The sequence below is a fragment of the Telopea speciosissima genome, chromosome 11 (genome assembly GCF_018873765.1).
Source record: "Telopea speciosissima isolate NSW1024214 ecotype Mountain lineage chromosome 11, Tspe_v1, whole genome shotgun sequence".
NCBI lineage: Eukaryota > Viridiplantae > Streptophyta > Magnoliopsida > Proteales > Proteaceae > Telopea > Telopea speciosissima.
In genome coordinates this window covers 44,582,983-44,606,474 of record NC_057926.1, presented here as the reverse complement: position 1 = coordinate 44,606,474, position 23,492 = coordinate 44,582,983, and the positions used below count along the sequence as shown (strand labels likewise).

The window sequence follows — 23,492 nt, the reverse complement described above, 5'->3', positions numbered from 1 at the left end:
TCCTTTGCTAGTTTTCTTTATTTTCTTTGTCACATGGTATCAGAGCACGAGCATTAACCAGTGAGTGCAACCTTCTTCTTGAGATTCTTTTAGGGTTTTTCTTATCGTGGTACACTGCTGCACTTGCTTATGATGAAACAACTAGTCGAAAACAAAATATGAAAGTTGATCTGTGGCCTTGCCTACGTGAAGAGTTGTTGTTGATACATGACCTGTGGCTGTTCTGCTACGTGCTTATACTCTATTTTATCATTCCTATTCCTGATGAGATTTATCTACTTAGCAACATCTAACCAGCAGATTTAGATCAAATTTTGGGAGATTGATCCTTGCCTGGAATGTATACTGGAGTTTTATCCTAATCGGCCTTATGGATCAAGAGATCTGTTGATTCCTAATTTTTAGGGCCTAAAGTTTCTAAATCTGAACTGTGCCGGATCCAGTCCTCACCCTTGGATTTCACTGAAATTTTGGGCACATGTTCTGATGATTAAAAGGACTCGATCCATTTTTTACTCAGATCAGACCTGTTGATCTTGAGTTATGCAATGTCTCTCATCCTGCCCTGTTTTCTCTTCCCTTCTTGTCTATTCAGATACTGGTTTCCTACCTTTGTCACATCTAAGAAGATTAGTTGTGTGTGCAGAAACTTGCTGCTTGTGATACTGCAATGAAGTTTATGAGATATTACTTCTATGTGACTGTAGATTTATATTAATCCTTTCTAGGATCATCAGATCTCGTTTCATTCAAGTTTCCTTAACCTGCTATTTCTGTGACTTGCTCACATCTGAAGATCTATACATCAGATCATGCTATAATTTTACAGAGCCATTCTACATAATTATTCTGAACATTGACCATAGTTTCAGCAAGATCAGATGCAGGTTTAAGTCTGATTTTAATTTTTCCTTGAAATATAGTTTTCTTTCTTCTCTGCGGCTGGACTTTTTGAAGTCTGCTTCTTGTGGTATGAAATCTCTTTGTACTGCCAGTGATAATATGCTGCTGATGGCTGCAGCTTTGCCTACAATAAGTGTTGCTGCTTCGTGAAGGCTTGGTTTGATGTATTCTCCCACTTGGTGACCTAATATGCTATCTCGTGGTGTTTCCTTGAGGATTCCTTGAGCTGCAGTTGGCATACCCTAATATTGAACCCTAATCACTGCCCTAAGAGGAGTGTTTACCTGTAATTAGTCCCTAATTTTAAGGAGCTCTAGTTGCTAATTTTGAAACTGTACCTACAGAGCACTATTAAGCCGTTGGATTCCGTACATATTTTGGGGATGTGTTTTCTTATTCCAGCGCTACCTTCGATCAAAGTGCAAGCAGATTAGATTTCCTTATAGAATGATATGAAGGTTCTCGTCACCAAGAGAAAGCTACTCCTGCTCCTACCTTACCATGTCCTCCTGCACCTCCTAAACCGGCACTTGAACCCACATCAGGTAACCCTTCTTCTTCTCCTTCTATTGATGATTGCGCTATTGCTCTCAGAAAAGAAGTTAGATCATGCAGCTAACACCCCATTCTAATTTTGTTTCCTATGAATCTTTGTCTCCCACCTATCGGACTTTCGCTTCTTCGTTATCCTCATGTTTATCCCACAAGTCTAGAAAGAAGCTATATCAGACCCAAAATGGAAGACTACCATGATAGTGGAAATGTAGGCCCTGAAGAAAAATGATACTTGGGAGCTTGTTCCTTGTCCTAAGGGAAAGAAACTAGTTGGGTGCAGGTGGATATTCACGGTGAAATAGAATGCAGATGGAACTGTGGCACAGTACAACGCTAGATTAGTTGCCAAAGGATTCACTTAGACCTATGGCATTGACTACCAGGAGACCTTTGCCCCAGTTGCAAAAATGAATTATGTTCGAGCTCTGTTGTCTTGTGCCATAAACCTAGGATGGAGTCTTCAACAACTGGATGTAAAGAACGCCTTCCTCAATGGCGACATGAAAGAGGAAGTTTACATGGGCATCCCTCCTGGGTTTGACTCATATACTACAGCTGGCAAAGTGAGTCGACTTAAAAAGTCACTCGATGGCTTGAAACAGTCTCCTCGTGTATGGTTTTGCAGGTTTCAGAAAGCAATGGTCAAGTTTGGCTACAAGTAGAATAATGCTAATCACACCATGTTTGTCAAATACAAGGCTGGAAAGGTCATAGCTCTTATCGTGTATGTGGATGACATAGTGATCACCAGTGATGACGAGGCAGAAATTTCAACCCTAAAGACCCGGTTGGCAGCTGAATTTGAAACTAAGGATCTAAGATATCTCAAATACTTCTTGGGGATTGAAGTAGCTCGATCCAGCAAAGGGATCTTCATATCTCAAAGAAAGTATGTCGTAGATCTTCTTGAAGAAACAGGGATGCTTGGGTGTAAACTTGGTGATTCTCCCATTGAAGTCAATCACCAATTAAGCAGCCCAAGTGGTGACTCTATAGACAAAGAAAGATACCAGCCCTTCATAGGAAGACAGATCTATCTCTCCCATACTAGACCAGACATTGCCTATGTTGTGCGAATTGTTAGCCGGTTTCTTCATGACCCGAAGGTTGCTCACCTTGAAGCAGTATACAAAATTCTTTGGTATTTAAAGTCAGCTCCAGGGAAAGAAATCTTGTTCTCAAACAATGGAAGTCTAAAGTTGGAGTCCTTTACTGATGTTGATTGGGCTGGCTCTATTGATGACCGAAGATCCACTTTAGGCTACTGTACATTCCTTGGAGGGAATTTGGTAACTTGGAAGAGCAAGAAACAAACTGTGGTTTCCAGATCCAATGCTGAGGCAGAATATAGAGCGATGGTATAGGGGGTTTGTGAACTCATTTGGTTAAAGAAACTCCTCCATGATCTGGGAATAGCACCAGAAGGGCCTATGAGACTCTATTGTGATAATAAAGCTGCAATCAGTATAGCTCATAACCCTATCTAGCATGATAGGACAAAGCATGTTGAGGGGGGAGAACTATACAAGCCTCAAGCCCTAGGAAGGAGGGCTAGGAGACTGAAAAAGAGATACATCTAATCCCCAAGATACAACAATGTGCCTGTTCCTTGGGGAGTCGGAGAGGGAACCATGAGGTATCATTTGTAGCCTAGAGCTGACATATAAAAAATGGCTTTCCAAATCAAGTCGAAGGAACGGAGTTGGAGGTCCAGCTTCTAAGATTCCTCTCCATCCAAATGTGAGAGATAGCGGTCCCAAACACAAGCTTACCAATTGTATCAGATAGAACTACCAGAAAAAGTCGTATCCAACCAAATCCATTCCCGAGCGAAGGGTAGGGACCTCCATCCTATTGTTTCCAAGTTGGGCATGCAAGATATCCAACTAGTCGATGTCTTTACTGAAGCATAACAATTAAATCATTCCTTCCTATTGTTTCCAAGTTGGGCATGCGAGATATCTATGCACCAACTTGAGGGGGAGTGTTGAAGTGTAGCCCGGTTCCGTTCACCTACCGGTTTGGTTCTCCATATAACTAGATACATTGTAGTGTCTATGTTCATTTTGCACATGTTAATTGTGTTAGTTGTGCTTGATAAGGATTGAGTCAATCATTCCATATTTGTAATGATCTCATATTATAAATAAAGTTGTGGCCTCTGTCATCTTGACAGGCCAATGTATTCTCTCCAATCTTCTCTTCTTTGCTTCTTCTTCTTCTTGCTTTTCTCATATCTTGCAGGTACTGTTTCTAATCTCTGGTTCTGCTGGAGGATGAACAAGCAATAATATGTAGCCTTGAGGATTCTGTTGAGGGATAGTTTAATAGGGTTAGATTCAGTACTAAAGATTTCCTTGATGAACCCACCATTACAGAGGATCCAATCTCCTTGCACATGGTGCACATGGTGCACATGGAGTTTGGTGACCAAGACCAGTTAAAGTCTGTAACATGATAATCATAGATTTTCCTTGTAAAGATTATGTTACCTGAGATAGCGTTAGCTTTTGGACAATATTATCATTTCCAACTCTCATTTTGTGAGTTGACAAAGCTACATTTAGTGCGTCAACAGTACATCCAATCAGTTGAGCAACAGTGTTTAGACCTGAAAAATAAAATTCCAACAAGCATATAAGAGACGTGAAAACAACTATTCATCAAATGATGCATGTCAGAAATAACTTGAGGTAAGAAAAAGGCTAAAATCAAGTGAGACAGGTGTGCATCTTTATTAACAAACTTTAAAGAGTGATGATTAAACACCATAACCACTTTCAGTATTTGCAAAAGCAACAAAGGGATCACCTAACTTTTTAGGAATTGTGGATATCAAATTACATTTTAGCCCCCCTATAAAGAGAGATATTGATTAACATAACAGTTTTCATGATTTCATGAGAATACAAAACAGCACTTGAGCTAGTAACTGGTAAACTGCAAACCTACAAATTAAGTTGACTGCTGTGTCATGGTGGCGAGATCACCCACATGTAGAACCAGGCCAGCAATGAATGTAATTGCTTGAGTATATTTTTGTGTTGCTTTCACAGGTCAATACATGGAGGTGGGAGATTGTATCTTTCATGGGGTTAACATTGTAATTCTTTAGGGGTTATACAGGATTCTAAGTTAATTTAATAGTTTTAGCAAACTGGTTTTTTACTTGGTAATTACAAATTTCCCTTTTTTTACAAAGTTGCAATTAATTAATTTCGTGCACCTGATTGTAATATTGGTAAAAAGTTAAAAAAAATTACACAGTTTTTTCGTTTTATACAACTTTTCATAAGTTTCTGTATATAAGACAAGGGGGTCCTTGATATGTTTTAGGAAGTTTAGTTCCCGTGTTGATGAGTCAATAAATCTTTTTAGTACTTTCTATTTTTAACTTTTCTTCTCTTTTAAGAGCATATTGTAAACCTACAGCTTTAGTGGAATTGATGAATAAGATTTGAGTGCTAGTTTGTGAAATGTGCTCATGGGTGGCCAGCAGGTGGCCAAAGTTTCCTCTTTGTTTTATTCTCAATGGTTCATTCTTCTTCTTCTTCTTCTCTTCACCTACCTTCATTGTACCCAAACTTTAAATCTTGTCTAAAACCCTAGTTTATCTTCTATAATTCATCCGTTCTTTTCTTATTACCAAATCTATCCAGACCAACATTTCTCTACCCCTTTGCCCTATGCTCTAGGGCCTTCCAAGTACCATTCCATTGTAATCCAGCACTAGAAATCAGAAACCCTAGGCTGTTTAACATCACTTCCATTGTTCATGTAGAAAACCTAGGACCCATAACCAGTAACTTTAGAGATGAGAAAGAGAGAAGGGAAGATGGAAGAAGCTGTTGAGAGAACACAAGCTTGGATGGTTAGAACTCCATCCCAAGTCTTCTATTTATAATATTCAAAAACTTGAAAGACAAGTATACTTGGGGTACAAGTAAACTTGGGGAACAAGTAAACAAAACAGATAAAATACCCAAAATACCGTTATCGGGTTACATATCTCAACACTCCCCCTCAAGTTGGTGCATAGATATCGCACATGCCCAACTTGACTAAAATCTAGGATGAAACAACTTCCGAAATAGGAAACTAACTTAGACTAGGAAACTAACTCCTTACTCCTACCAATTAAAGACATAAAATAAAGGAAACCACAATGGACTCAACCACAATAAGGACACTCCCCCTATCATGGTACACTTCTCAACACTCCCCTTCAAGCTGGAGTATACATATATATCAAAAGAAAGCTCCAGCTTGGACCAATAAGAATAGAAAAAAATAAATTCTACAGTAGTCTTGAATAGTGGTCGTAGACTCCAGTGAGCATAGAGAGAACTCCAATCAACCACCATAAAGCACACACTCCAAACATTCCAACACTCCCCCTTAAGTTGGCGCATAGAAAGCACACATGCCCAAGAACGAAATAGGATGAAACAGCTTCCCAAATAATCTTGGACATAATAAATCTTCAAGAACTGGAAATAATTGATCTTCAAAACTCGGACAGACTTGATCAGCAAACCGGGACAGATTTGTTCTGCAAAGCATGAGAAGAATCGTTCTTCAAAATAGAGAGAAGCACCGATCTTAACAAAGGCAGACACAATCTTCCAAAAAAGGCAGTTTTCATCGATCTTAGTAGCTGTCCAATGATGAATCTCGGATCATCACAGTGACATAAATTCTTGAAGATAAACAAATAGGGCAGCAAACATCGGAAAAACCTAAATTAACCCAACTGTAAATCCTCAAATAGGCATCCAAATAAGATCCCAAAATATCTTCAATACTTCAATCTCCCCCTCACGGCAAATTCAACCCAATAACTAAAGATACCCAATGGCAATGGTGGAAAAAACTGATCTTCAATGTTTTGCACAAATGTTCTGCAAGGTTTTGCAAGTTCTGCAATGTCTGCAAGTTTCTACAAGTTCTGCAATGTAATTGTACACAATCTCCCCCTCATGTGTAGTAGTACACGTGGACAAATAATGGAGATTATGTAAGGGATAATGGCAAAAGTATAATTTTTCAGAATTTTCCAAAGGTGCTATGAGTAAAAAGGAAAGAATGGCAAAATGGTAATTTATCAGAAATTTCCAAAGGTGTTATGAGTAAATACCAAAGGTATGGGATATGAAAGGAATTAGAATTATTGAAAGGGAAAGGAGTTGGAAAAAGGATGGCATGGCTGTAATTTGCTTGAAATGCATTTTTAAATACAATCCAAGCCAACGGGCAAACTGGTAATAAACCAGAATTTTCAAGAGTCAATTAGGTAGTCAAATAGGGGAATGGCTGAATTGCAAATAACACAAAGTTGAAAAAGGGATGGCATTCTGGTAAATAACCAGAATTTTTCAAGGAGCCCTTGGTAAATAAGAAAGTAATGGGTCATGTAGGGAATTAGATTTATAGATGGGGGACATACTTGAAAGGAGCAAACTCTTAATGGCAAGAAGTAAATAATCATGAGAAGGATGGGTAATAATTAAAGGTAGGGTATTAATTACCTAATAAATTAAAACCTAAAAGGAAAAGGAAAAGGAAATGTGAGGAAGAAGCCCATACAAGTAAATAACGCCTTCATCCTTAAACCCAAAACAGGGGCGGTAATCAAGGGACCAACGAAACCTGAAGAAAAAGGGGGTTTGTGATATGGCAGTCATCTTTCTTCCCCAGCGGTAACTCAGGCTTGTCATTGTGCTGTAGTACCTTTCTTCTTCTCCACGACATAACTCCAAGGCAACCCAAACCCTTTGGAAGGTTGTCTTCAACCTTTCGACAGAGAAAGCTGGGCAGCGGAAACCAGGGAAGAAAAGGAACCAGCGGCAGCGTCAACTCATCATGGTGCATGATCTCAACAAAGGTACCTTATCAAGAACAGCAAATCAATGAACCAAGAACTAGCAGCACTTCTACCAAGAACTTGCATCATCATCTCCAACCTCCAGCGTGAATCAGAGGCGGGAGAATTGTCTTCAACCTCTGGTCTCAACAAAAACACCAAACCACAAACGCAAATACCATCTCACAGAAAAAAATCGAGTGAAGGAGAGCATGAATCAACCAACCAGAAAAAACTTAGTTCGATCAGCAGATAGAGATTTAATCAAATCTCACAAACCAGCCAGCAGAATGGACCCAAACTGGTAACCGAGTTACTCTCTCTGGTAGTCCAAAATATCCTCCAAAAAGCAGCTCAAGAAGATGAGCCAATTATGAAATCGATAGAGGTCAGCAACACAATGACAACAGAAATTTTTCAACACCCTAAACCAGCGGGAACCTGCTTCTATGTTGATCAGAAGAACTCTTGGTCGATGGAAGCAGCGATGGTATTAAAAGAAAGGAAAACAAAGGGTATGGTCAAAAATAGTAGAAACCCAGACTTGCAGAAATCGATCTTGAAGAAAACTTGCTGTTAATCTCCTCAAAAGGGAAGAATCGATCTTCAAAACAGTGAGCACTTGTAGAAAGTCAAATCAGCAACTCAATATACGAAGCCTTAGTTCTTCTTTTTCTTCGATGAACTAGGGTTTCTTTCTAAAAAAATAAAAAACCCTAAACGACTCTCAAAACGGCAATCATGGAGAGAATCAGTTACTAGTTGCCTAGCTCTGATACCATGTAGAAAACCTCGGACCCATAACCAGTAACTTTAGAGATGAGAAAGAGAGAAGGGAAGATGGAAGAGCTGTTGAGAGAACACAAGCTTGGATGGTTAGAACTCCATCCCAAGTCTTCTATTTATAATATTCAAAAACTTGAAAGACAAGTAAACTTGGGGAATAAGTAAACAAAACAGATAAAATACCCTTATCAGGTTACATATCTCAAAAGTTCAGCACTAGAAATCAGAAACCCTAGGCTGTTCAACATCACTCGCATCGTTGTTTTGTTTGTGCAGAGTTCCCTTCTTTGTAGTCATTTCTGTCATGGCGTCTAGGCGACCCAAGGCGTTGAAGGGGGCCTGGACACAAGGCGACACCAACAAGGTGACCAAGGCACCTGGAAGCCTAGGCGACGCCTCGACAACTATGTTTGTAGTGTTCCCTCCTCAAAACTCTTTTCTTTTTTCTTTCTCTTTGTCTTTTTCTTTTTCATTTTCACAATACATATTAAATACAGAAATACAAAAACTAAATCTAATAATTGTTTGATTGAAAATGGCTAGAAAACCTCCCATTATATTTAATTTGACAGACTTCACCCTATCGCGGTGGAGAACTCAGCAATTAAGTTGATTAACTAGTCACGAGTCATTGACACTATTGAGTCAATAGAACAATTAACCATGGAATAGGACCAGCCCAACACAATTTGGAGAGTCTTCTCAAACTTCCTTCCAACGCAGTCCTTCCTCCGCCAACGGCAGATTCAAGTTTCTCCTCTATGTTGTCTTTGCTTGAACGCTGATGAAGAAACGGCTCACCTCTTCGTCGCATATCATGTCTCCTCCTCTATTTGGAAAGGCATCCTGACTAAATGCTGGCCCCGTAGGCAAAGAGTCCTCTTGTGAATGGCCGTGGATGGACATGACTTTGGCCGGATCCTCTATCTGTGATACTTTGGGAAAGTTGGCCTTCTGTGCTATTATCAACTATATCTGGATGGAGTGCAATATCAGGAAATGGACCTTCAACTCTCGATCGCTTAGACAGATTTGGGATGTCATTTCTTTTGATATTAAAGCAAAGCTTTCTGCTGTCTCGGGGTCTTGCTCAGACAACCCAAGGAACAGGCATATTGTTGTGTGTTGGGGCCTTCCTCTCCCCTCTTTTCATCTCCCTGCCTCTTCTGTCTAAGGTTTAGAACTGCTTGTGTATTTGTATTATCTTTTCTTTTCCCCCTCTGGGGCCTCTGTGTTCCATTCTCTCTTTAGTAATGAATTATTTATTTATCCAAAAAAACACACATGCAACCCCGTGTTAATGTGTTATGCATGTCTACATAGCCTCGCCTGCATCAGAAGGCTTGATTAGTTGATTGTGAGTTTTTCATTGGATGTGATGAGTGAAATGTAAACTGGCTACTAAGCAGCAACACACTATTTGCTTCAAAGATGTGGGAGAGGAAAAACCTAATAAAAGGACAAACACCAGCTTTGCATTATAAACACATTATCAGGGCTATTCTCATCATTAAATGTGGCAGAGACAGACTTTAAAAAAGTATTCAAGTTGCATCCCGATAATAAGAGATGGCAATCCACAATCTATTCAACTTTTAATAGTGAGTCAATCATGAGAGCAGGATGAGAATTCTCTAATTGTTTTCCACCAAATCATGCTCTATTTTCCATCTCTTCAAGCATTCCAACCCTATAACAACTATTCAGATTCAGATCAGCAAAGATTGATAATGATTTCAGCACATATAAGTCATAACATTGAGACATGCTTATTCTGGCTTCAGGCTTCAACATATTTTTACCTTCATCCACCACAGCTTCAACATGGTTTTCATTATCAATCACATTAAAAGATATGTTACCCAACCACAAAACAGCAGCAAGCATTGTAAAAACATTATGCTGATCTTCTTTGCTAATATGAACGATATCCATAGCTTCCTGAAATAGGGAAAGAAGACATTGAGCACAACAACACACAAAGAGATAAGGAGACAAAAATTGCTTCAGCTGGAAGTTTAATCCAATCAGAGGACATAGCCATTGTTTTAAGTACCATAACAGTGTGAAACCGTTCAGCATCATCGACCCCAGAAATAGAAAAGCAACTGCTCTGGCTCAAATATTTGTATTCGTTTACATTCCTTAAATTCAACTTCTCTGTGATTTTACATAAAAAAGAGGGTAAAGAGAATTAATATGATTAGAGTACCTCATCAAAGCAAAAGAAATCATATTGTATCCGAAAGGATTTCAAATTTTCTAAATATCCAAAGGGTCATGTTACTCAAAATTAGTTTCAACAGAGACACAAGGGAAGGCAGACTGCATTAAGTGTTTGGACCATGGAGAGGGGGAGGGGAATTAAAGGTTATTCTATTCTGGGAGAACAAAAATTAGTAGATAAGTTTAAGACTCTAGTGATTGGTCTAGGTTCAGTATAAGAGAGCTGGAAAATTCAGTCACAAATGCATCACAAATCCTACTCATTAAAGCATTAGTGATTCTGAGTTTTTTAAGTAGCCCAAACTGTAGTTGTGCTATCCCATTAAACTTCAGAGGCATTGAATAAGATGTGCTACATCATAATTGAAATGCAATGATACACTTGTTAGAGTTATTAGAAGTTATGTAATAAGGGTAGTTTAGGAACTAGCCTTTTGTCTAGTTGCCTTATTATGTATTTTCTAGTTTTTTCCTTTTTTACATTTTACCTCCCTAGGAAGGTGGATGTAATTTCCTTCCAATTATCAATGAAGTAATAATATAGGTGTGTTGAGAAGTCTCTCAACACACAACACGTTACCAAAAAATTATTGCAATAAGGATGGGTGACAGGATCATTTTTTAGTACTACAACACTTATATTAGTCTTTTGGAGGAGTATGACCACTACAGGGATCTTCAATTGACCAACCCAGAGGATGAAACAAAGGTGTATCGCACTCTTGAAAAGGAGGGTGTCTTCATTTTACTTGGTGGCCTGAACCCTGATTATGAACCAATCAGGCTCCAGAGTTAAGGCCAGTCCCCTCTTCCATCTCTTGATGAGGTTTTTAGCTACTTATAAAGTGAGGAGACTCGATGTGTTGCTATGGAACCAGCACCAACATCATCTCTTGAGAGGTTAGTTCTCAATTCTAGTTCTTTCTGGGACACCCGTGGAGGTGGTAAAGGCCAGGGGCCTAACCATGGGGAAGACAGAGCCGTAGAGACTGGTGGTGCTAGTAGCAGAGACAAGTTTAAATGTGATCATTGTGGAAGATCTGGACATACCAAGGATAGGTGTTGGACTCTTCATGACCGCCCCCCTGGTACACAAGGTGGTGCTAGTGGTACTCGTGGTGATCATAGAGGGGGAGCTCGAGCACACTTTGTGATGACATGCTACACAGGACGACTCCGCTTTGGCAAATGCAATGTTTCGCACAGTCATGTCACAGCTTAGCACATCTTCTACACCTGCAGTGGCCAGCTCCTCTTCATCCTCAGCTTTGCAGGTCCACCTCAGCTTCTACTGCAGCCCAGTCTTGGGTCATTGACTCTGGTATCACTGATCACATGACTGATACGTCTCATTATTATGATTCCTATACCATTTGTTCTGGTAAGGATAAGGTTAGGGTAGCTGATGGCTCCCTTTCCTGGTAAAGACAACATCCCTGTTATATCATCCATTTCTCTTACCTATGTCCTTCATGTCCCTAAACTTACTCTTAATCTTTTATCAGTGAGTTATTTGACTAAATTTCTGAATTGTTGTGTCACCTTTTTTCCTTCTCATTGTCTTTTTTAGGATTTGGTGACTAAGAGGATTATTGGCAATGGTCGTGAGAAGCAAGGCCTTTACCTTTTTGAACCTTTTTTGCCCACAGCTCAGTCCTATATGTGTGGATGTAATGATAGTAGTTCTGTGGATTCTGTTATGTTATGGCATCGTCGTCTTGGCGATCCATCGTTTGTTGTAATGAGGAAACAATTACCACACTTATTTTCTTCTATTGCCTCTTCTCATGTTTTTCAATGTGAACCATGTATGTTTGTCAAACACTGTCGTTCATCTTATCCATATCATGGTAATAGATCTGCTTCTCCTTTCCATATTGTGCATACCGATGTTTGGGGACCTTCCCCTACTACCTCTTTATTTGGCTATCGTTACTTTGTTTCATTTGTTGATATTTTTCTCATGCTACTTGGACTATTCTCATGAAGCATAAAAGTGATGTCTGTGATGCATTTAAGAATTTTTATCAGATGATTCTTACTCAGTTTGTGTTGAGATAGGCTACATTACCCACTAGGGGTAACCTAGTCCTAGTTGACTTTGTTACTTATTTTATTTTATTTTTCAGTTGTTTTATTCCTGTTTTTCCCCCCTATGCGATTCCTATTTGGGATTCCTAGTTATAGTGGGAATTCCTAGTAGGAATAGGATTGGGGGGGATTCATATCTTTGCTGTAATTTGACTTTATTACAAATAAGAGGCTGGGGTGATCGATCTAGGTCATTCAAGCACTCATTCCAAAGGTTGTTTACATGGTATCAGAGCCAACTCTGATCTAAGAACAGCTTCTCTCGAATTCTGGTTCTCTCCCCTCTCTTCTTTCTGAATTTTCTCTGATTTTCTGGTTTTTCCCCCTCTCGGTTTCTGTTTTTTCCTTTTTTTCTCTCTTTCCACCACTCTCGGCCTCCTTCTCTCCATCAGGGCAGCAACTACGAGGTGATCTAATGCAAATTTAGTTGCTGCCCTCAATGTCACCTCATTGAAGATCGAAGAACAGAGGTGTGACCTAAATCTGCCGGCAGGTTTTTTCCATCCTTGGAGACCGAGCTATTTTATAACTGGAGTTTGATTTCTGCACTTATGGAGATTGGTTCCTGCTATTATTGGTCTGCACCAGTCATTGTTTGAAGACTGCAGCATTGGTTTAGATCCAGTTCTGCACCTTTTTCTGCATCTCTTTTCCTGCAATCAGGGTTTCTGCGATCAGATTTTATTCCTAATTTGTCAAAAATTTAGGGCTTTTTATTGGCTCATTAGAAAGAGCTGATTTTTTGAAGATATCTTCCCTGCTATTAGAGGGAAACTCGACCTCAGTTTCAGCCCATTCTGCAGGCTGAAAATTCTGCAATTTCAAAATCCATTATTCACCCTCGAATCAGGCTTTTTTAAGATCTGACTTTCTCTGCTTGGCTGAATCATGGGTGACTCAAAGATGACTACTGCTACTTCTGGAGGAGATCAAACTAGGTCTGATTTTCTCCCTTTTGCTTCTGCCATCAAGCTTGATGGTACAAACTACTTAATTTGGGCCAGATCATTATCCCTAACAATAGCTGGAAGGGGACTCACTGGCCATCTTATTGGCACCACCAAACAACCTACGGAAGAAGGGGCTGCTCGTACTAAATGGGCTGCCAATGATGCAATGGTAATGTCCTTTATTCTGAACTCTATGACCACTAACCTCTCTAGTCAGTATCTTCTCCTTGACACTACTACACAGATATGGACAGCCGTCAAGGGAACTTATGGTCGTTCAGGTAATGGTGCTCAGGTTTATGAAATTAGAAAGACACTCCAAACCACTACTCAGAAGGAGATGTCTGTCACAAAATACTATGCTGCCCTCAAGTGTTTATGGCAACAATTGGATCACTATGCTCGGTTTCAGCCTACTACTACTGCTGATATTACTGCCTACCACACCTATGTAGACCAATTCCGTGTCTATGATTTCCTGGCTGGCCTCAATGATGACTATGACCCTATTCGGGTGCAAGTCCTTGGACGGGTTCCTTTCCCTACTCTAGAGGAAACCTTTTCTTATGTTCACAGTGAAGAGACACGAAGGGCTGCCATGATGATTACTCCCAAAGTTGAGAGATCAGCCTTACAGACTGCTGGTTCCACTCCTGTTGCTTCTGCTGACAGTGTTGCTACTTCTACAACTACCAAAGAGCCTGTTAAGTGTGAGCATTGTTACAAACCATATCACACTAAGGCTCAGTGTTGGAAATTACATGGGAAGCCAGCTGATTTTGAAGCTAAACGTAGTCGTGCTAAGTCTAAAAACAAAGCCAATCACACTGAAAGTGTAGCTCCAACTCCCGCTGCTGACATCGGTTTCTCCCAGAAGAACTCCAGGCTCTACGTCGTATGTTGAACACATCAACTGCCTCTACTACGTCTGCTGCAATTAGTTCCTTCTTTGCCAATTCTTTTTGGTCATTGTGCATCGGTAGTATCCACTCCATGGATCGTAGACTCCGGTGCTCGTGATCACATGACAAGTTCTTCTAGCCTTTTTAACACATATTCTCCTACCTCTGGTAAGGATAAAGTCAAAATTGCTGATGGGTCCCTCTCCTCTATCTCAGGGAAAGGATCCATTGGTTGTTCTCCTTCCCTTACACTGTCATCTGTGTTGCATATTCCCAAATTTACAACTAACCTTCTTTCCATTAGCAGTATCACTAAATCTCTGAATTGTAAAGTGACTTTTTTTCCCACTCACTGTGTCTTTCAGGAACTGGACTCAGGGAAGACGATTGGATCGGGTAAAATGCATGGTGGATTGTACCTACTTGATGGCGGTCCTAAGCATACTCAGACTTTACCTTCGGCACCTTTCTCCTCTGACTTACATAAATGGCACTCTAGACTAGGCCATCCCCCCTTAGGTACTTTATCAACTTTATTTCCAGCATTTAAAGACTGTAATAAGGAAGACTTTTTTTGTGAGCCTTGTGTCTTGGCTAAACAGACACGTTCAACTTATCCTATTTCTAATAAAATATCATCTTCCTTATTTCATATTGTTCATACTGATGTGTGGGGGCCTAGTAGGAAAGCTTCCCTGACTGGCCATCTGTGGTATGTCACTTTCATTGACTGCTATTCTAGGCTCACTTGGGTATATCTTATGCACACAAAAAGTGAAGTTTTTTTATGTTTTCAGCACTTTCATCAAATGATTAAGACCCAATTTAATGCCACTCTTCAAATTTTGAGGAGTGACAATGAGAAAGAATATATGGAAGGTCAGTTCCAAAAATACCTTGCTGCCCATGGAATCCTCCATCAGACCAGCTGTGTTGACACTCCAGCCCAAAATGGTGTGGCTGAGAGAAAAAACCGTCACCTCTTGGAGGTGGCTAAGGCTCTTATGTTTGCTCGCAATGTCCCTTCCCTTTATTGGGGGGATGCTATCCTTACTGCAGCCTATCTAATTAATAAGCTGCCCAGTCGGGTTCTTCTTTCAAAAGCCCCTATTGAGCTATTACTTGGCTCTTTTTCCTTTATAGTCCCCCCTAAGGTGTTTGGCTGCGTTTGTTATGCCAAGGATACCAAGGTCCCCTGGTAAACTTGACCACCGTAGCCTCCGCTGCATTTTCTTGGAATACTCTGCTACCCCAAAAGGAGTACAAATGTTACTACCCTCCATCCCACAGGACTTTTGTCAACATGGATGTTGTCTTTCATGAAAATGTTCTATATTATGTGTCCCCACCTCTTCAGGGGGAGAGTATTAGTGAAGATGTGCTGACTATTGACTCTCCACCTCCACTTCAGTCTGTTTACCATGAGTCTGAACCAGTTCGGCCTACCCCTAGTACTCCCCCTGAGTCAGGGGGAGAGGTTCCTATACAGGGGGAGACCATTTCTATTCAGGGGGAGCAAGCTACCCCGGTCCAGACTCCTGTCCAAAGGACTATTAGTGAATTTCAGAGGGGGATTGATGTCAGTAATATGAAGACCTATGCAAGGAAACATAAGCAGGTTCAATCAACTGTTGCTCCAGTACCCATCCAATTGCCGAACCCGGATCCAGAACCTACCTCTCCACCTGGTAATGTTCCTGATTTACCTATTGCTCTTCGCAAAGGTGTCAGAACTTGCACTCAGCATCCTATATCTCATGTTGTTTCTTATGATTTCCTTTCCCCATCCTTTCGTGCCTTTATTTCCTCTCTTTCTTCTGTTCGTATTCCTAACAATTGGCAGGAAGCTTTATCAGACGTAAAGTGGAAGGCAGCTATGATGGAAGAAATGGAAGCCTTGAAAAAAAATAACACATGGGAGCTTGTGGTTCTTCCACCTGGGAAGAAAACCATTGGATGCAAATGGGTGTTTGTGGTGAAACAGAAGGTGGATGGCACTGTGGATAGGTATAAGGCATGACTCGTGGCCAAGGGGTTCACTAAGACATACGGCATTGATTACCAGAAAACTTTTGCACCTATTGCCAAGTTAAATATTGTTCGTGTGTTATTATCTTGTGCAATCAACCTTAGATGGGATTTGCAGCAACTAGATGTAAAAATTGCCTTCCTTAATGGAACACTGGATGAGGAGGTGTACATGGACATTCCACCAAGGTTCTCTTGTGATAGAAACCAAGGAAAAGTATGTAACTGAAGCGTGCACTTTATGGGCTGAAGTAGTCACCTCGAGCATGGTTTGGGCGGTTTCACAAGGCCATGATTTCTGTGGGCTATAAGCAGTGTAATGCCGATCACACACTCTTTATAAAGAGGGTTGGTGAAAAACTCATTGTTCTTATAGTCTACGTTGATGATATAGTGGTTACTGGCAATGATGGTGATGAGATCAGATGGTTGAAGACCTTCCTTGCACAAGAATTTGAGATTAAGGATCTAGGGAAACTACGTTACTTTCTTGGGATTGAAGTAGCTAGATCTTCTAAAGGCATTTTTGTCTCCCAGAGGAAGTATGTCCTAGACTTATTGGCTGAGACCGGGTTGTTAGGCTGTCATCCTTCAGATACTCCTATGGACCCTACTGTTCAACTCAAAGAGAAAGAGGGTGAGCCTGTTAATAAAGGCTGGTACCAAAGACTTATAGGGAAGCTGATTTATCTTTCACACACTCGTCTTGACATTGCCGTCGCTGTGAGTACTGTAAGCCAGTTTATGCATGATCCCTACTCTTCTCATATAGAGGTTGTTCTTCGTATCTTGCACTATTTGAAGTCAGCTCCTGGAAAAGGAATTCTTTTGTCTACGCATGGTCATCTACGGATAGAAGCATACACTGATGCTGATTGGGCTGGTTCTGCAGATCGCAAGTCTATTTCTGGGTGTTGCTCCTTTGTAGGTGGAAATCTTGTCACGTGGCTTAGTAAGAAGCAAAATGTTGTTGCTCGTTCTAGTGCCAAAGCTGAGTTTCGAGCTATGGCACAGGGTATTTGTGAGTTACTCTGGCTTAAAGGGCTGCTACAAGATCTTGGTGTTCCTATTCGTCTTCCTATGATGTTGTATTGCGACAACAAGGCTGCAATCAGCATAGCACACAATCCAGTACAACATGATCGTACCAAGCATGTTGAGGTGGATAGGCATTTCATCCAGGAGAAGTTAGAAGAAGGGCTGATTTGCATTCCCTTTGTGACGTCTACTGATCAACTTACAGATATCTTCACTAAGGGATTGTCTGGGAAGCTGTTTCATCCCAATCTAGTCAAGTTGGGCATGATCGACATCTTTGCTCCAACTTGAGGGGGAGTGTTGAGATAGGCTATATTACCCACTAGGGGTAACCTAGTCCTAGTTGACTTTGTTACTTATTTTATTTTATTTTTCAGTTGTTTTATTCCTGTTTTTCCCCCTTATACGATTCCTATTTGGGATTCCTAGTTATAGTGAGAATTCCTAGTAGGAATAGGATTAGGGGGGATTCATATCTTTGTTGTAATTTGACTTTATTATAAATAAGAGGCTGGGGTAATCGATCCAGGTCATTCAAGCACTCATTCCAAAGGCTGTTTACAGTTTGATATTCGAATCAAAATTGTTCGGTCTAATAAAGGGAGGGAATACATGTTTGGTGGCCTCCAAACCTTTATTGTTAATAATGCATTATCCGTCAGTTAGCGTGTGTTGACACACCCTAACAAAATGGGGTGGCTGAGAGGAAAAATCGTCATTTATTGGAGGTTACCCGTAGTCTCTTGTTCGGCATGCATGTTCCCAAGACCTTCTGGTCTGAAGCTCTTCTCACTGCTTCCTTTCTCATAAATCGCATGCCTACCAAACTCCTTGGTTCCAAATTTCCCTTAGAGACCATATCTCCACAGGTTTCTGCCTTCTCTCTTCCTCCCAAAGTCCTTGGATGTATTTATTATGTGTATGTTAACAAACCCCATCGCACTAAACTTGATCCCAAAGCTCTCTCAAGTGTCTATTTCTTGGGTATTCTTCTACTTCCAAAGGCTACAAGTGCTATCACCCTTCTTCTCATCTGTGTCTTCTCTCCAGAAATGTCACCTTCCTTAAATCTATACCATTCTTTGCGCCTTTTCAGCATCCTCTTCAGGGGGAGAATTGTGGAAGTGAACCAGCTACTGATATTCCATTTTTTCATTCTTCTTTACCTATCTCTTCTTTTATGCTTGACATTGTAAAACACAGAACTGTGGATGTGGTTGATACTAATGATCAATCAGGTATGGATGATAGTAATGAAAAAGGAGTGGTAATGTACAAAAGAGGTGAATGCTTGAAAGGAAAGAAGACCTGCCAAGAGTCCTTTTTGGATCCACATCCTTAGATCCATCCTCCTCAGTCAGGTGACAGCCCTTCACTTACCTCTGATTTAGACCTTCCTATTGCTGTTAGGAAAGGCAAAAGAACTTGTACTAATCCTATAGCCCAGTTTGTTTCCTATGATGCTCTCTCAACTATAGGACTTGCCTTCACTACTGCTCTCTCTTTTGTTTCTGTCCTCAAGATTGTTACTGAGGCTATGTCTGACCCAAAGTGGAAACAAGCTATGGTTGAGGAGATGATGGCACTTGAGAAAAATGGTACTTGGCAATTGGTAGATCTTCCCAAGGGACAAGTCCCAGTTGGATGCAGATGGGTCTACACAATCAAGTATCAATCTGATGGTATAGCTGAAAGGTATAAGGCAAGATTGGTGGCCAAAGGATACAGCCAAGTCTATGGCATTGATTATCAGGAAACATTTGCTCATGTGGCTAAGCATAACTCTATCCGATTTCTATTATCATTGGCAGCCAATAAAGATTGGCCATTATATCAGTTAGATGTCAAGAATGCCTTCCTTCATGGTGACTTGGAAGAGGAAGTGTACATGCAAACTCCACTAGATTTCAAAATACCTTCAGCTGAAGGGAAAGTGTGTCTTCTCAAGAAGGCACTATATGGTCTCAAACAGTCACCAAAGGCATGGTTTGAGTGCTTCCAACAGGCTATTCTAAAAAATGGATATTCTCAAAGCCAAGCTGACCACACTCTCTTTACCAAGCGAGGCAATGGTACCATCACAGCCCTTATTGTCTATGTTGATGATATTATGGTCACTGGAGATGATACAACTGAGATAGATAAACTGAAGATCTACTTGGCTCAACAGTTTGAAATCAACGATTTGGGTCCTTTGAAGTACTTCTTAAGAATTGAAGTATCAAGATCTAAGAGAGGAATCAACATATGTCAACGGAAGTTTGTTCTTGATTTGTTGACAGAGACAGGGATGTTAGGCTGCAAACCAGCAAACTCTCCTATCGAGCAAAACCACAAACTAAGAGAAGATTGGGGTCCCACCCTTATTGATACGGGAAAGTACCAGAGGCTAGTTGGGAAGCTTATCTATCTTTCTAAGACACACCCCGATATTTCTTATGCAGTGGGAGTGGTAAGCCAATTTATGCATGCCCCCAAGAGTGGCCACTTGGATGTTGTGTACCGTATTCTCAGATATTTGAAGTCTTCTCCAAGGAAAGGACTATTGCATGGTAGGCATGATCACTTGAGAGTGGAAGGTTTCACTGATGCCGATTGGGTTGGATCCATCACAGACAGGAGATCTACCTCCGGCTATTGTACCTTTGTGGTAGGTAATTTGGTTACATGGAGAAGCAAAAAACAGCCTATTGTAGCCAGATCCAGTGCAGAGGCAGAATTTATGGTTATGGCTCATGGAGTGTGTGAACTCATATGGTTGAAAAGACTAGTTCAGGAGCTAGGGTTTGACACTGAAGGACCTATGAGACTCTACTGTGATAACAAAGCTGCCATCAGTATTGCTCACAATCCAGTGCAACATGACAGAACCAACCACATTGAAGTTGATCGACACTTCATCAAAGAGAAGATAGACTCTGGCTGCATTTGTACTCCTTTTGTGAAGACTGGTGATCAACTGGCAGACATCTTCACCAAGGCGCCTCTCTTCAGTTTGGTACCCTCCTATACAAGCTGGGAACGCACGACATTTATTCTCCAGCTTGAGGGGGAGTGTTAGAATTATTATAAGTTATGTAATAAGGGTATTTTAGGAACTAGCCTTTTTTCTAGTTGCCTTATTATGTATTTTCTAGTTTTTCCCTTTTTTACCTTTTACCTCCCTAGGGAGGTGGATATAATTTCCTTCTAATTATCAATGAAGTAATATAGGTGTGTTGAGAGACTCAACACACAACACATTACCACCGAAATACTCTCCTCTCTTCCCTCTTGTCTCTTCTTCCTCTTCTCTCTTTTCTTCCTCTTTCAACTTCTTCTTCCTCTCTTACTTGCTTTCCTAACCTAAAATCCAACAATACTATCTTACTGAGATCATGTGTTTTTCATCTCAACTCAGGAGAAGGGCAGGGATTGCAAAGGGGGGGTACTCCTGTACCGTCTACGAGAGTAGGCAATGGCCAAGCTGCTAACAAATGATCGACGAGGGGGGAGGGTCAAAACTGCACCATGAAGAAATGGGTGGAACTCAGCAGATAAGGTAGGACGGCCAAGAGGGGAGGGGGAGGGGGGATGGGGACACAGGGGAATCAAAGGGGAGAACGGGGGGGTAGGCAAGAGGGAAGGGAGAAGAGGGACAGAAGTGGATCAGGTCAGGGTGGGAGTGGTAGTAGTTATAGGTGTGGCAAGGTTAGGGTAGTGTTTTTGGTAAAGATGGGCTGGGAGTTGAAAGAGGGGTAGGTTGTAAATGGAGAAGGATTAGGTTTGGGCAGGGGGAATGGGCCAGGTTTGGACGTGGGTAGGCCTGAATAAAGGGCCCGACAAAGGGAGAGGGGTTAATAGAAAGGGAATGAGGAGAAGAGGCCTGGTGGGCTAAGTGAGAGAGCCCAAAGGGTGGGTGAGTGTGAAGGGGTTTGAAGTGTGAATGAGTCCAAGTGGCAGGAGGGGGATTAGGTAGGAGGAGGGGTAAAATGGGAAGGGGAGAGGATAAAAGGGATTGGGGGGAGAAAAATGTGAAATATGAAAAAGGGAAAGCAAACCTTCTCAAAGGAAGCGATGTCTTAGCACGGGAATGGCAACTGCCAGCCAGACTAACATGGGCGTCGACAGTGACTACAACTGGAGGAGCCAGTAAGTTGAGCGACCTACAAATCGACACAACAGAGGATAGGGTCCTGGGGTAGGCGAATTAGGTCTTCCAAGCATAGAGCAATCGACGTCGGTCGTCTGAAAGGGCACCAGCTGAGCCTGTTCAGAGGCATCAGGCAAATCTGTATTATCATCAAAAGGATCTTCCGGCAGATGACTGCTTCGGCCAATAGGGTCTTCGAGGCTCAAAAGGTGCTGCTCAGATGTCAGGGGAGTTGACAGAGAGGAAGCCAGAGCAGCAGGGGCTACGTTGTCCTCGGGAACAGAGTTTGAGGTCTCAACCGTGCACGAAGGAGGGGCGGCGAAACGATCTCCACGACAGCGACTGTAATGGTGGAGACGATTGTGATGGCGGTGAGCGGTGGATCTTCCTCGTCAAGGGGAAGTAGATGGACCAGATAGAACTGATGAAGACCTAGTGCGGGATTCTTTTCTGGTAACAGACCTCGTTCCAGGAGCAACGAGAGAGGGGGGATCTTGAACCAGCGTAGGAGGAGCCATAGTCGTTGAAGGAGATATTGCAGTCGAGGGTTGTGTGAGGCCAACCAGAGAAGCCAGAGAAGCTCCGAGTACAGCAAAGGACAGAGGAGCAGAGGCGGCACAATCCTTAGTGTGGTGTCCGAAGGTTTTACAATGATTGCAGTGAGGGGGGATCCACTCAAACTTGACAGGTTGTACAAAGCTGAAACCATCATCCTCCGAAATGGTAATGGAAGAGGGAGGAGGATCCTCAACAAAGACATCAACGTAGATACGAGCAAAGGAGAGACGATCCATCTTGAGAGTTCAAGCGTCAATGTGCAATGGGTAATCGATGACCGAGCCTATGCGGCTAAGGCATTCTTGAGTCCAATAATGTAGAGACAGGCCAGGGTGGGTGATCCACAAGGGAATAGTGTTGAGGTCGACCTTGTGGAGCAAGAGATGAGGGGACAATTGGCGGAGGAAGATTGGTTTGGGGCCAACCATCTAAGGAGCACCATCAAGGGCTCAGGCTTTGGCCTCATCAGAGAAAAATCTGAAGATAAACACTCCGTTATCGAGAAGGAAAGTGTGCAGTGAACCAGAAGATTTCCATTGCTTGGAGAGTGAAGCTTTAACAATGTTGAACTAGGGTCTAGGACCAAGGAAATGACCCACCAAACAAGACTGCCACTTAGAGATTTCAGGAGATAAGAGGGAGTTGGGGAAGTGTGCGAAGGGTAAACAATTCTCAGAGGGTGGTTTGACATAGTGGAGATTGGTGCCGAAGGGGGAGGGAGGAGATTGTTGAGGAAAAAGGGAGGACCACGGTTTAGGTCCAACGGTGGTGGGGAGGGTGGAGGTGGAGGAGGGGGTGAGGGTGGAGGTGTTGGCGGTGGAAGTAGAGGATGAAGGATTGATAATGATGGAGGAGAGGGAGAAGGGTGCGGCGAAGGAGGTGGGGAAGTGTGCGAAGGGTAAACAATTCTCAGAGGGTGGTTTGACATAGTGGAGATTGGTGCCCAAGGGGGAGGGAGGAGATTGTTGAGGAAAGAGGGAGGACCACGGTTTAGGTCCAACGGTGGTGGGGAGGGCAGAGGTGGAGGAGGGGGTAAGGGTGGAGGTGTTGGCGGTGGAAGTGGAGGATGAAGGATTGATAATGGTGGAGGAGAGGGAGAAGGGTGCGGCGAAGGAGGTGGGAACAAGGGAGCTTGCCGGAGGTAAGGAAGGAGGAGGGGGGTGGGGGGGGGAGGATCCATCCTTGTGTAAACTCCTTTCATGTTCAACTATTAATAATACAAATTTGTCCAAATATCATTTAAGTAAAGGAAATAGTATTTCATTTACTTAAGATATTATTCATAAATAAGCAAATACCCCCTATTTGAATCCAATAAAAATAGTAAAAAATCAAGTTACAAAAGGATAAAAAGTCAACCCCTCAGTTTAAGAACAAAAATTGGATTTTCGGCGGTAGGTGAAATTTTCAACTTTCAAATGATGGGGATTTTCTCAAATCTATAAATTCCATAAATCTTA

General features: G+C 41.7%; 1 protein-coding gene across 4 annotated transcripts in view; it reads right to left on the bottom strand.

The window, feature by feature from the left end:
* Positions 1-23,492, bottom strand: part of LOC122644618 (myosin-1-like) — a 94,092-nt gene that overhangs the window by 61,495 nt on the left and 9,105 nt on the right. For all 4 annotated transcript variants that reach the window (XM_043837999.1, XM_043837998.1, XM_043838000.1 and 1 more), the window contains 3 exons: positions 10,164-10,267; positions 9,910-10,048; positions 3,951-4,069 (listed from right to left, as the gene is read on the bottom strand). In XM_043837999.1, the coding sequence (XP_043693934.1) occupies positions 3,951-4,069; positions 9,910-10,048; positions 10,164-10,267 (362 nt within the window). The remainder of the gene's footprint in view (positions 1-3,950; positions 4,070-9,909; positions 10,049-10,163; positions 10,268-23,492) is intronic.